The sequence below is a fragment of the Giraffa tippelskirchi genome, chromosome 7, assembly GCF_054371585.1.
Source record: "Giraffa tippelskirchi isolate mGirTip1 chromosome 7, T2T-mGirTip1v1.2.pri, whole genome shotgun sequence".
NCBI classification, from domain to species: domain Eukaryota; kingdom Metazoa; phylum Chordata; class Mammalia; order Artiodactyla; family Giraffidae; genus Giraffa; species Giraffa tippelskirchi.
This window is the reverse complement of record NC_137281.1, coordinates 14,695,410-14,709,913: the sequence shown is the minus strand read 5'-3', so window position 1 is coordinate 14,709,913 and position 14,504 is coordinate 14,695,410. Positions and strand designations below refer to the sequence as shown.

Sequence of the window (14,504 nt, the reverse complement as noted above, 5' to 3'; positions counted from 1 at the left end):
TTGGCTCTCAGTGGGTTTAACAGAATGTCAAGCATGAAATAGAGAAGGCAGTACATCACGGGAGTTAACAACACAAGTTCTCAAGTCAGAAGACTTGGCTTCAAGTCCCAGCACTGCCACCTACCAACTGTGTCACCTCACCATGTTACTTAACCACTGGGTGACTCAGTTTTACTGTCTGAAAAATGGGAACAGTGACCATCCTACATCATGTGAAAGTTCTAAGGACTGGATGAGTTATGTTGCCCAGGCAAGCTGGCCTGATTTAAGAGGCTGTGATCTCCAGAGGCCAGTATCACAGCCAGTTCTCTTCACCCTTCTAGGCTTTTGCACTCGTTCCCTGAGTTCAGGTGGGATTGATAAAGACCAGCTTTCAGCTTCCCTGACTCCAAACTTCATGCCCCACCTTAAACTACAGCAACAGCTGGTGTGTAGATTTCCCACTAGGATGTGAGGTCCGTGAACAAGGGCCTCTGTTTTGCTCACTTGCTTATCTCATTTGTGTAGGTCAGGGCTGGCACATAGTAGGTGGTTATTAAATGCTGATTAGTTGATTAGCTGAATAAGATGATTGACCCCTGATTGTGTGCTCATGAGCGATGATCTCACAGCCCTCCACCCACCCTGTGGAGTGCAGGCACTGTTTTTACCCCATTGGACCCATGAGGAGCATGTGGCTCAGAGAGGTCACAGAGCCAGTAGGTGGCAGACTGGGATCTGAATCCAGATTTTTCTGACTCCAAAACCTATTTGTGCTCAAACTTGAGACTAATGACTAACTGATTACTCAACCTGTGAAAGTCAACATGTCTAAGAGCAAGCTCCTGATTTCGTTCCCCTTGCCTCCCGGGGTTCTCCTGTCGCATCAGAGAACAAGCCCATCACACACGAGTGGAATCATAAGCCTCAGCACCAGCCTCACTCCTCTGTCTCTCATACCGATGTCCAGTCTGTTGGCTCCACCCCCCGGAGGCAGACTCTGCTACTCCTGCCCCTTCTGCAGCCCCTCCTGGCCTGTCCATTAGCCTCCTCGCTGGTCTCCTTTGCCTCCTTGCTTGCTTCCCTGGGGTCTGTTCTCAGGAAGGTGTCAGAGGGATCTGATCATGTCCCTGCTCTGCTCAAACCCCTCAGCTCACTCCAGGTAAAAGCCCAGTTCCTTATGGTGGCCTGTGAGGCCCTACATGGCCTGGCTGGCTGTCACTCTTGTCTCCTTATTACTTTCTCTGCTCCAGGAACATAGACAAATATGTCCAGAGTGGGCTCGTCAAGCAGTCAGCCTCAGGGCCTTTGCACTGCTTGTGCCCTCTCGCTGGAACACGTTCTTCATCCCCACATGTCTCCTTCCCCTTCTGCATGTGTTTATTGAAAGGTCACCTGTTGGTGAGGCCTTGTTATCCAAAACTGTAAAAACCCCCTCCACAACCTGGCCTTGAGCTTATTCCACCCAGTTTCCCCGCTTTAATTTTCACAGTAGCACCTACCACCATTTGATGTGCATTTTTCCATGCTTGCTGTGTCCTCAGCACCTGGGCCGGTATCTGGCGTGCAGCAGGCACTCAGTGACTGTGGACTAAATGCACACATACGTGCTGTCTGTAGTGATAGCAAAAGTGGCCATTCACAGGGGGCCAACTATCTGACTCCTTGCAGCCTTGCACAACTTTGTGTTTCTTCTTCCCAAAACCCAGTGAGGGAGATACTATTATTAACTCAATTCACAGGACACAAGGGTGATGACTTCAAAGGAAAGAAGCGTTTTGACTCCCAAAGCAGAGGCCATGGTCTGGGATGAAGCCAGTCACGAGTTTCTCTTTTGAGGCATTAAACTGTAGGCTTTCCTTTCAAACAAATTTGCTTTAACTTTTTAATCATGGAAAATTTCAAACAGACGCAAAAGTAGAGAAACTCGCATAGCGAGCCCCTAGCCTTACCACCAGCTTCCGTAGTTATCAGCCCGGGGCCCATCTTGTTTCTCCCTTCCCTCCCTCCCTTCCCTTCCCCTGATAATTTTGAAACAAATCCTAGACATCCTGTCATTTCATCAGTAAACATGTCAATATTTATCTCTAAAACATACGGCCTCTGAAAAATAACTATTTTGCCTATTATATGTAAAAAAATGAATAGCAATTCCTTATTGACACGTAAACAAGTTGGGCCATGACATCACCCACTGGATCTCAGTAGGCGGTTTTCAAGGACAGAGTAGAAAAGAATGACGCACTGAGGAGGCACTTGGTCTCACGGAGCTTTGTCCCAGTTTCACATGTTTCCTCACCTCCCAAATTCTCACTGTCCAGACTAGCCAGGAACAGATGTGTTTACATCTTCAGGTAAGTCCTTCACCATCCACACTCGTTTCTTGCTACCCACACTCGGGAACGTCTGTGTGGATTGCAAAGAATATTTTTGTGTATGTGGATACATGTGTAAATGTATAAATATAAATGCACAGCATGGCTTGTGACATAAGATCCTTACTGTGCAGCTCTAACGAGTACATCAGATAGTATCATTTCTAACCAGGGAATGACTTCTCACAGGAGATATCAACTGTTACACAGATGCTTTCCTTAAGGCAGTTTTTAGGCAGGCAGATCTTGATGTAACTTGGTTAACAGCTCCAGTTTATTAAGTTAATCTTTTTATTCCAAAAAGAGGAGGGAATCCCTAAGGATATGCTGAAGCTCTAGGCGTTCTGTTCCGCGGCTTCTCCTATCTATGGTTGTACGTTAGTTAGCATCGCGAAAGTCTCCCACAAGTGAAGCAGGGAATAAATCGGGGGGAAGGCCCTCTCTGTGTGGTCTGGTTGGCTTCAGGATAGGGGACAATCTGAGGCAGAGGTTCGAAAGGGGTTTTTGCCTTACAGAATGAGGTCCTGAAGTAAAGAATATGGTGCCGAGCCCCCAGCCTAGAAAAGCTCACAGGGTCTCTGGTCTCTGGCTTCTCCAGCTTACTCTGGTTACGGTCACCGTATCCATCAGGGCTTCAGACAACAAAGGTTTATCTCACTCGTGCCACATGTCCGTCTCAGGTTGAGCTGGAGTCTGTGAACTCACAGACTCTAGCTGACCGAACACAATAATCTCTGGAATAATCCTAGTGGCCATGGCAGAGGGGAAAGGCCTGAAGAGGGTCTCGAATTGGCAATGAGATGCTCCAGCCCAGACAGTATGTCAGTCCCATTCACAACTCATTGGCCAAACCAAGTCTTGTGCATGCATGCTAAGTTGCTTCAGTCATGTCTGACTCTTTGTGACCCCATGGACTGTAGCCCTCCAAGCTCCTCTGTCTGTGGGATTCTCCAGGCAAGAATACTGGAGTGGATTGCTATTTCCTCCTCCAGGGGATCTGCCCAACCCAAGGATCAAACCCGAGTCTCTCGTGTCTCTTGCATTGGCAGGCAGATTCTTTATCACTAGTGCCACCTGGAAAGCCCAAAACAAGTTCCAAAGACCACCAACCATAGAGAGGGTGGGAGGGGGCGTGGGGAGAACACGACTCATGACCGCTGCCTCTGTATGAGGTGTCCATGTTTCTCCAGGAGTCAGGAGCCCAGGCTGGGACGAGGTGGGTGTCTGCGCTCCTGTACCCTGACATCACCTGGGAGGGTGGAGGGGGTGAGGGGGGCCTTTGGCCTCAAAAGGGCAGAATCTTCCCCCAAGAGCTGCCCCCGCTCCCTCCGAGCAGCTTGTGAAACTGGACCCTGTGTGTGGCCCACAGGTGATGACCAACGGCTGGGAGACGGTGGACATGACCCTGCGGCGGAACGGGCTGGGGCAGCTGGGCTTCCACGTGAAGTACGACGGGACCGTGGCCGAGGTGGAGGACTACGGGTTTGCCTGGCAGGCCGGCCTGCGGCAGGGCAGCCGGCTGGTGGAGATCTGCAAGGTGGCCGTGGTCACCCTGACCCACGAGCAGATGATCGACCTGCTGCGCACCTCCGTCACCGTCAAGGTGGTCATCGTCCCGCCGTTTGACGACGGCACACCCCGGAGGCAAGTCTGCCCCCCGGAGAGGTCGGCAGCCCCCCGCACACTGGCCCTCGTTGCCCTTCCTCAGCAGGCGGGGACAATGGTGTCAGGGTCCAAGCCAACATCTGGAACCCCTCCTGCAGGCGGTCCTGGTCTAAGCTCTGCACGTGCATGCTGTCCCCTCCAGCCCCCACCACAGCCCCAGAGGTGGGCACCCTCCTTAGTCGCAGGTAGCGGTCAAGTCCTTGCCTGAGGGAGTTCCCTGGCGGTCCAGTGGTTAAGATGCGCTTACACTGCAGGGGACGTGGGTTTGATCCCTACTTGGGGAACTGAGATCCCACATGCCTCGAGGCATAGCCAAAAAATAGTGGGGAAAAAAGACCTTGCCTGAAGGTACAATGTGCTTCATCATTTGTTCAGCACATATTTATTGAGCCCCTACTGTGTACACACTCCATTTGAAGTGTTGAATAGGATTTAGCAGCAAACAAAATAAAAGCACCCGTTCCCTTGGAGTTTGTGTCCTGACAGGCAGTCATGAAATAGGTGTGTAACACAAGACCAGGCAGTGATGAGTTCTGAGGAGAAAGAGCAGGGTCATAGAAGGGGCTAACAGGTGCTCAGGGAAGGCTCCTTGGTGGAGGCCACCATGTGGTTTTCCAGGCCAGCAGAACCCAGACCACGGACAGGCCAGGGCAGGGTCTCCAGAGTGTCGGCGTATGTAAGGGGGAGGATTCCTGCAGCACAGGGAGTGCGGTGTGGAGCACGGGGAGCAAGGCTGTGAGGTGGAAGAGAGGGACTGGGCGTGGGGGCAGACTGGGGACCCTTCCTGGACACAGTGCCAAGCTTGGGTTTTGTTCACTGGGAAGCCAGTGCAGGATTTGTTTCTTTTTGTTTTGTTTTAATGGAATATTTCAAATGTTTTTCTCTATTATTTATTTATTTGGCGGCATCGGGTCTTAGTTGCCACACATGGCATGTTTATTGTGGCACGTGGGCTGAGTTGCTCCATGTCTTATGGAATCTGAGTTCCCCAACCAGGAATCAAACCTGCATCCCCTGCTTTGGAAGGCGGATTCTTAACCCCTGGACCACCAGGGAAATCCCATATTTCAAGCATATTAAAAGCATGCTGAGTCCTCTGTTTCAACATTTGTCAACATGTAGCCAGTTCTTATTTTGTTTTTGTTTCTTTTTAATCCCATACCTCTCCACCTTAGATTATCTGAAGCAGCCTCACTCCTTCCACTGTATCTCTACCCCGTCAGGACCTTTAAAAAATTTAGCAGACCGCCTCAACTCCCCCTTCCATCTTTAACTTCTTGTATCAGAGAGAGATTTTTAAAAAGCAGTTGTTCTGTTCATCAGGCTCTTCCTGTGGCATTTGGTTGATGAATCTCTTTTTAAAAAATCTTATTTTTTTCTTAGTTTTGTTTTGGGAGGAAACCAGGTCACCTGTTTTTCAGTTTCCCGCTTCCTGGATTTAGCTGCTTGCATCCTCCTGGTGTCCTTTAACCTGTTCTTCTAGCTCATGTATTTCCCACAAACTGGAGTTCGGCATACAAGCTTGATCAGATTCTGGTTGAATTTCCTTTTGGTTTTTTTTCTTAAGATTTTTTTGATGTGGACCATTTTAAAGACTTCATTGAATTTGTTACAGTATTACTTCTGGTTATGTTTTGGTTAGTTGGCTGTGAGGCATGTAGGATCTTAGTTCCCCAACCAGGGATTGAACCCACGTTCCCCAGCTTGGAAAGCGAAGTCTTAACTGCCAGGGAGGTCCCTGAATTTCTTTTGGTCACAGTACTGCCCAGGTGTGCATCCATCAGGAGGCGCCACATGTCCGGCTGTCCCTGTGTGAGTGATGCTAGGGCTGGTCAAGAGGGTTCTGAGGGTGGCAGCCTGACCCAAACACTATACATTTGCTCTCAGCAGCCATTTGTGATCCTTGTCTGGATCCCCAGTGTCATGACGGGTCACACTGAAGTGATGTCCTCAGTTCTATCCTTCCTTCTTTATTTTTTAAAAAATGTATTTATTTACCTATCTTTGTGCTGCGTCTTTGTTGCTGCACACCAGGTTTCTCCAGTTGCCATGAGCGGGGTCTGTTCTCTAGTTGCAATGGGTAGGCTTCTCATTGCGGAGGCTTCCCTTGTTGCGGAGCACAGGCTCTAGGGCACGTCAGCTTCAGTAGTTGCTGCTCCCAGGCTCTAGAGCACAGCGTCAGTAGTTGAGGGTCACGGGCTTAGTTGCCCCTCGGCATGTCGGATCTTCTCAGACCAGGGATTGAACCCGTGTCCCCTGCGTTGGCAGGCGGATTCTTAACCACCGGCCCACCAAGGAAATCCTTTCTTCATTTATTGGCTGGAATTCTTCCAAAGAAAACATTCCTTCAGCAACCATTTGATTCCTCTGAGATATAATTTGTACAGGGAAGACAGGATAGATGTGATTCTGAAAAGAATGAATTGGTACCCTAGCAACCTCCAGCGATGACTTGGAAACAGTGGTTCTAGAATCACTACATCCCAAGTGCCAGAAGCACAGCTGCACAGAGGACAGTCCAGGCCTGGGCCCTCACAGCCCTGATGAATGGATTGGGGAAGACCACCAATAAGAAAGTAAGCCAGTGAGATGGTTCACATAGTCCAAGTGGAAATCACTGGGCAGAGTGGGAAGGCAGACCTGCCGGGAGGTTTTCTGCGTTTGAATCCAAGCTCCTCGTCTTATTAACTGTGACCCAGGGCGAGTGTCCCCCATCATTCTGTGCCTGTTTCCTCATTCGTAAGGTAGGGACATTAATGGAGCTTTTGCCCAGAAGTGGCTGTGAGGTTGGAGGAGGGGAGGCCCATCGAGCACACAGGACAGGACTTGGCCTGTAGGAGGCGCTCAGAAGACCCCAGCTCTGAGGTCCTGGATGTGAGGAACATTAAGGGCCTGGCCTGACGTTGGACTGGGTGGTCAGGGAAGGCCGGAGGGTGAGAAGGAACCAAGAGACAGGCCTGTAGGGAGGAGAAGGTAAGAACAAGAGGCCCTTGGGTTGTTGATGGACCAGAAAGAGGCTCACATGGCTGGAACAGGGTGAGCCAAGAGAAAGGCACGCAATGAGGGGATCCTGAGAGGTTATACACGTGACCTCCCAAGACCGGTGTGATCCCTAGTTTACAGATAAGAAAACTGACACCCAGAGTGGACCCCTGTCTTGTGCAGAGTTGCATGGCTACTAAGTGGCAGAGCAAAACTCAATCCAGGTTTCCCATCTCTGTGTATCCTGCTGCCTCTCAAAGCAGTCTCAAGCTGTTGGCCTGTGAGTCCTGGCTGCACTCTCCCACCTTCTTGAGTCTTGCTTGCTCTGAACTTGGTGGGGGACAGTTCTGGGCAGGGTTCAACCCTGCCACAACCCAGGGCTTGGCCAGCCAGGTGCCAGTCCCCTAGCCTTGGGACTCCAGTCAGGTCCCAGGTGTCCCTTCTCCCAGCCCTCTTCCGGGGCCTCCTCCACCCCTGCACAGGGCCAAGGCCGGGCCACACCCGCACCGAGCTCTGCAAGGGCAAGTCAAGCTGAGGTAACCCTTCTGCCTCACTGCATACACACACAAACACACACACACACACAGTAGCAGCCCGCCTATTGGATGACTCTCCAAAGCTCGGGAGCAGCAGAGGCCACACAGATGTCCTTGGACCTGCAGGTAGGGACCAGCCGAGTGAAAGGCAGCATCTGCGGGCTCCCTTCTCCAGCACTGGGGAAACGAGGCGAAGGAGGGTGTGACCAGACTGATGGGTTCCACTCCCCATCCTGTTTAGGAGGAAAGCTATCATCCGGCTCCCTTTACAAGGTGGCCTCCAAAACGGGACAGGTGTGGGTTGGGACTTGCATGGTGTGTGTAGCTCTTCAAGCGCAGAGGGGTCTGGCTGACCTCATTTACAGAGCTGATATCCCAGCTCTGTGGTTCCTCCAGCCTCTTGCTATGACCCTGGCCTCCTAGCCTGGGTGTCACGATAAGCTCTGAGGGGCAGCACGCCAGGATGAGCGCAGGCATTCTCCCTGCCACCGGCCAGGCTCTGTAGGGCCTGGGTTTCAACCCCAGGCTCTTTAGACACTGCATAGCATACAGGAGGTCATACTCACACCCCCAGACCATGAGGCTGGGGTTCTCAAGTGAGCCCTGCCCAGGTGGGCCAGGTACCCAGGAGGGACATCCTAGAGCCCCCGATGTGGTGTATCATAGTGACCTGGTGTGTTTGTACAGGCTCATCTCACTGTGTCTGTCCTGCCTGATGGGGAAGCTGATCCAGGACACCTTTGGCCCCTCATTTGGATTCAAGATATCTGAAGGGGAGGGGGTGCTCCTCCCTGAGAAGGGGAATTGAAACCCCACAAGTGAGTGAGTTGGAGAGAGAGAAAGGAGTCCCCATGGCCTCCAGAAACTAGGCTGTTGGGAATCAAAGAGAAGGAGGCAGATAGGAAAAGTGGTCTGTGAACCTGGGCATCCATCACCAGGCGTCTTCCGCACATGGATGAGAGGTTGGAGAGGGAATCTTCAGTGCAGCATTGTTGGTCAAGCAAAAGACTAGAAGAAACCTACATGTCCAGCCATAGGAGACTGGCTCAGTAAATCCCAGGTCATCCGTGTGATGGAGTAGTAATTGATTGTGTACAGAAAATGGAGTGAGCCAACAATATGTAAAAGCCTGGCAGCTGTGGGTGCTTCTGGTGGGTGTAACTGGTGGACAGAGATGCCATCTAATAACACTTAAATTTTTAAAAACAATCCCAAAACTGGATCAGTGAAAGGAGCTTCTTAAACTTTCTCATGTCAGCATCATCCCTGGCAGCTTGGTAAAATGCAGCTTCCTGGGCCCCACCTCAAAGAGGACTGTGATTCAGAGGAGCTGAGATGGGCCCAGCCATCTGCTTTCCTTTACTGAATGCTCAAGGTAATCTAGACGCTGATGGATCTCAGATCACAGGAAGGAATTTGTTCCAGAGTCCCTTGGTGGGTGTGGCTGGACTTCAGAAAATGGAAAGAAGGCTTCGGCTTTTGAGCTTGTGGGAATGGCAGGCAGAATCCACAGAATTGGCTGGAGAAGGCGACCATAGCAACAGCTCCTATGTGTTAACCACTTGGTATGCGCCAGACTTTCAACTAATGCTTACCACCACCCCCATTTTACAGATGAGGAAACTGAGGCTCTGAGAAGGAAACTTCTTCACCCAAGGCTACATAGGCCATAAGCAGCAGAGCTGAGATCTGAACCAGCTGCCTGCCTGCGGAGCCCTGGCTCTCTGTCACTCTTTGCTGCCCTCCGATGATTGTTTCCCTCTTTGAGGTTATGCCCAGGGACTCTTGGCCAAAGGTGGAGCTGTCAGTAACAGGCAGAAGTTACGGGCCCACGAATCTACCCACTGGCTCCCAAACCACTGTCCCAGTGAGCCAGTGTGTATGGTGGTTAAAGTTGTGGACTTTCGAGTCAGCTTACTAACTTTAAATCCAGTTTCTGGGAATTCCCTGGTAGTCCAGTGCTTTCACTGCCAGGACGTGGGTTCAATCCCTGATCAGAGAACTAAAATTCTAGAGCCACATGGCACAGCCAAAAAAAGAAAAAAATAAAAGAGGATAAATCAGTCAATCCAGTTTCTACCTCTTACTGGCTGTGTGACCTTGGATAGGTTACTTAACGTCTCTGTGCCTCAATTTACTTCTCTCTTCAGTGTATCTACTGATACTAACCAGCAACAGAGGTGAAGCAAAAGAGAGACTTTACTGGCTAATGCCCCTAAGAAGACAGGAGAGAGGGCAAGATTGAAATGTGGCTTTATGCAGGGTCTTGGACATCTTCATCAAGAATCTCTCACCTGTCTCATTTTCTGCATTGCTATCATTTTCAAGCCATCTCTTCCTCATCGCAGCTCCAGCTTAGGTCTCCCCAGTGCAGCAGCCCAGTGAAATAGATCATTTTCTTACCACCTCCCCCCCTTGCCCACCCCCACCCCCACCCCCTTGCAGCAGTTCCAGAATTGATGCTCACTGTCTTTGATTGGCTCAGCTTGGGGCACCTGACAATCCTGTGCCTGTCATCTCAAAGAGAGAAGTGCTTCTGATTGGCCAGCCTGGTCACATGCTCATACCTGGATCCAGGAAGTGGGATCCACCCCATCCAGAGCACACAGACCTGTTCTCAGGAGAAGGGGGTGTAGAAGCTAGGCGGGCAGGAGCAGCGGGTATGCACTGCCTGGGTCCACGGTGGTACCACCGCCACCTGGGCCTGGCGAATCTGCAGGTCCTGTTAGGTGTGTGTTCGCTGTCATTCCTCACCTGGCACCTGGTGAGGCGTGGGCACCTACTGACCCAGAGAAGCTGCTGGAAGGCGCTTCTGAATATCAGCTCCAACTCCAGTGCTGCCGAGGGCACTGTGTGTCTGTCCCAGGTGCCAGAGAACATTCCTGGGTCACTTTTTGATGCCTCCTTAGCAGGCATGGCCTGGGTCCACAGCCACCACGACCACCAGATCTTTTGCTGGATGACTCTGAAAGTGCCTCAGGCTCCAGGGGGCTCAAGAGAACCACAGAGGGTTGGCTCAGTGTGGGCCTGACAGCTTCCAGGCCCAGGGCTCCTACCAGCTCGGTTCTCACAGCCGCTGGGAGGTGGGTTTTGTGAGCACGGCCCCCTGCTCGGGCTCGGAGCCCCCTCCCACGCTGCACTGCAGCAGAGGCAGAGGACGCCAGCCCAGCCCGCGGAGCCCCCCACCCTGAGCCAGGGACATTGCAGCGCGTGTGCCAGCCTGGTCTAGGGGGAGTCACAGGCCGTTCTGCATCTATTTCAAGGTTCTGGATTTTTCGTGGCTTTTTTTTTTCTAACCACCCTGCAAAGTAGGTCACCTGCTCCTCTTCCAGCTGCCTTTGAGCTGCTTTGGAACAAGGCAGATACTGTCCTTTGATGCCGAGGGCATCCGCCTTTCTGGCCCTGAGTACTGCCAAGGGAGGGCGGGGGGGCCGAGCCATCCTGAGGAGGACACCGGCCAACTGGAGGCCTGGGTCAGGGCGAAGGAAGAGACAGGAGAGAGGAAGAGGAGGGGACGGGGAGATGAAGTAGAGTGTGCCCAGCAGTCGGGGCCACTGTGTTGGACCCTGTCTGGGTTGAGGACACAGAGCTGCTCCATTTCAGACCAGTTTGAAGGGTCCCCACTCGGCCTTTAAAATAGAAGACTGTTCAGATCTGGGCTGCGGAGCAGCAGCCCTGCGTGCTGGTGGGCCGGGGCCTTTCTGAGTAACAACGTTTTCCTTCCCAGGGGGTGGCCGGAAACCTATGATATGAATACCTCGGAGCCCAAGACCGACCCGGAGGGCCTGGCCCCGGGGGGCCGGCCCCCCTACCGCAGCAATGCTCCCTGGCAGTGGAGCGGGCCCGCCTCCCACAACTCTCTCCCGGCCTCCAAGTGGGCCGCCCCCACCACCCCTGGACACGCCCAGTCCCTGAGCCGGCCCCCGAAGCAGACCCCCATGGTCCCCTTCCGGGATTCCCAGCCCCTGCACAGCAAGAGGTAAGGACACCGCTACCCCCACCCCCAACCCCACCCAGGGGTGCCAGCCCAGCCCCCACCTCCCCCCTGTCCGCTGCCACCCTCTGCCTCTCTCTCTCTCCTCCCCTGCTGTCTGGTCTCCTCCTCTCCCTTTCCTTCTCGTTCTCCTGCCCCTCCCTTCCTCCTTGCCTTGAACTTGCCTTATGAGCCTCTGGAGCACGGACACAGAGCTGGGGCGCTCAGCGCCTGCGGTTGGAAAATTCACCCTACCATGTGTGATTAAAACCATATATTTGTTTTAAAGGTCAAGGGACTGATAAGTGCAAAATTTAAGAGAGTGATTACTTCTGGGGGAGACAGGGAAGTGGGGCAAGGAGGAGCCCACCCACGGGTACACATGGCCCCAGTTCTAGCTCTCGGGTCGGGTGGTAACTTCAGGCAGTTTGTTTTAGTATGATGGCATATACCTTACAGATAAGTGCTTTTGAATACATTATATTTTATTAAAAGGTAAAGAAAAATTTTTCAGAAATGAGCGAATCCAACTTGCAGAGGAGAGTCTTGTCCCAGGTGTGGGTGGCCCGTCCAGCCCCTGTCAGGCTGCAGATGCCGAGGGGTGGGCTCAGCTGTGGTGGGAGGGAGGGAAGGGGTGTCCTGGCCTCCTGAGCCCTTCACTCAGCAGCCCTGCCTCCATCCCCTCAGAGGAGAGCAGGTAAAGCCCACGGGTGTGGCTGGGTCGGGTGTGGCTGGGTCGCAGGACTGGGCCGGCTCTCCTCCTCGCTCACCCCCACCCCCTTCCTCTTTCCTGTCTCTGTTCCAGGCCCGTCAGCTTCCCCGAAACCCCTTACACAGCGTCACCAGCAGGGGTCGACAAAGTCCCTCCCTACCGACAGCCTTCTGGGAGCTTCTCCACCCCCAGCTCGGCCACCTACGCGAGATACAAGCCATCCCCAGAAAGGTCAGACTCTCTTCTCTCTTTCCCGTTAAGGAATCTGATGAAACCCAGCATCCTTCTTCCTCGGGAGATGCACTTACTCGACATACAGGTTTATTTGCCATTTTATGGGGCTCTTGGATTCCTCAGGGTCCTCAGAGGCCCGCTGGGATGGAGGGCTGTGTGTTAGGATGTGGGGCCACGCCGTCCTGGCCAGAACGCACCCTGCCGGTCCTCATAGCAGCATTTTAGTTGCCATTTTTCTCAATGCCTGAATCACTTGTCTGAGCACGCCCCTTCCAGCACAGCTGTTACCTGCCTGCAGCCTGCACTCCCCCACACCAGGCCCCCAACATTACCCAGTTTTCAGGGCCAGCCGGGCTTCAGTCCTGTCCCCTTCCCCAGCCTGGCAGCCTAGGGGATCTTCCCCACTCCTGCCTGACTCCCTGTGCCCTCGGAATAAACCCAGTTTTTCTAGCTTCCTCTCCAGCGGTCTTCCACTCCAGTGCCCAGGAACCTTCCTTCTCCTCTGGGGTGCCTGTCTGAGGGGTGGCCACACCACTGCCCTGTCCTCGGGCCAGAGCCATGCACCTCATCCTGGATGCCTCCCCTCCCCCGCCCCTCTACTGCAGCCCATCCCTTCAACCTCCTGAGCATCTCTGCCCCCGCCCCCTCCTCCTCTCCCCAGTGCCCTGCCCTGGCCACTCCCTGAGCCCTCAGCCTCTGTGCCACCTCCTCTAGTCCACTCCCCACTCAGTAGCCAGGGCGTCTTTGTCTGTCTGGCCATATCTATCCCCTGCTCCACACCCCACCCCTACGTGTCCCAGAGCTCTCATGACACAGCCTCTGCGCTTCACTGTGGCCACCGGGGACCCGTCCCCCTGCCCTGCCTCTCCAGCCTCGTGCAGTGCCCTGCACATCAGCCTCCCCAGCCCCTTCTCCCATCCAAGTAGTAACCAGGCCCGACCCTGCTTAGGTTCCAACATCAGACAAGATGAGGCGAGTTCAGGGTGGTATGGCCGTAGACTCCAGCCACTTCTGATCTCCTAGGCAGGCTGTGTGCTTTTCAGAATCCTCCCCGTGTTCTTCCCTCCACCCGGAAGTTCTTCATGATCTTCACCCCCATAGACTCCCTGGACCCCACTCTTCCAGCGTGAGTGCTGATGCTCCTCCAGGAAGCCTTCCCTGTACCCCCACCTCCCACACAGTGACATGCTGCCCCCTGTGCCCTTCACCTCCGTTTGTATTTTCCTGACTTCGGCCTTGAGCCCTCTCCGTCCTGCTAGCCCAGGGAAGGGTGTGTTCCTGCATATTCATGCGTGTGTGCATGAACAGGCCTGCTGCTCTCCAATATATAACACTTTTCTTCTTATGATCACCATCACACAGCTTATGGTCTGCTAGATCTTTGGTATATATTTGATGAAAGGATGGAGTGAATGAGTTAGTTTGTTTAAATAGCATGCCTCAGAATCACCCAGAGGGAGGGCTTGTTAAAATACCGATGACTGGGCCTCACCCTTGAGTTTCCAGCCTGGTAGGACTAGGGTAAGACATGCAATTCCAAGGCGGCCAGCCCAGGGAATGCACTTCGAGAGCTGCTACACTAAAGCACTGCTTGATTCTAAGCCTCTGTTGTAAAACTGAGGGAAACATCCTCTTTCATCTTCTGGTAGCCAGCTCTCAACTGCAGTGGGTCCCAAGAGCCCTCTGTGTTCAGGTGCCAGGAGAAATATTTGAGATACTTACCCCAGGGGTTCCTGTTATCAGCACCTGCTATGGTGAGAGAAGGTCTCAGAAGGGATGCACACACTGCCAAGAGCTCTGATAGACTCGGGCCTTGGAGGAGGGAGCTCAGCCCAACCCCAGGTCTAAGCTGGCTGCCCAAAGCAGGTGGTATTTGAATAGGGCTTTGAGAGACGAATAGGAGTTTGCTGCAGAGAAGAGGGAGAAAGTCATACCAGACAGAGCAGAGACCACAGACATCAGTAAGTAAGCAGAACGATGTGGAATGCAGGAGGAATGGAGAGGAGTCTGAGGTGTGGGGGCACTTGGGTGGCAACAGTGGGTGAGGC

At 53.0% G+C, this 14,504-nt stretch overlaps 1 protein-coding gene across 2 annotated transcripts in view; it reads left to right on the top strand.

Annotated features, from left to right (window-relative positions):
• The window catches only part of SIPA1L3 (signal induced proliferation associated 1 like 3), a 249,460-nt gene that overhangs the window by 176,873 nt on the left and 58,083 nt on the right, over positions 1-14,504 (top strand). For both annotated transcript variants that reach the window (XM_081516644.1, XM_081516643.1), the window contains exons 10-12: positions 3,724-3,998; positions 11,265-11,516; positions 12,316-12,453. In XM_081516644.1, the coding sequence (XP_081372770.1) occupies positions 3,724-3,998; positions 11,265-11,516; positions 12,316-12,453 (665 nt within the window). The remainder of the gene's footprint in view (positions 1-3,723; positions 3,999-11,264; positions 11,517-12,315; positions 12,454-14,504) is intronic.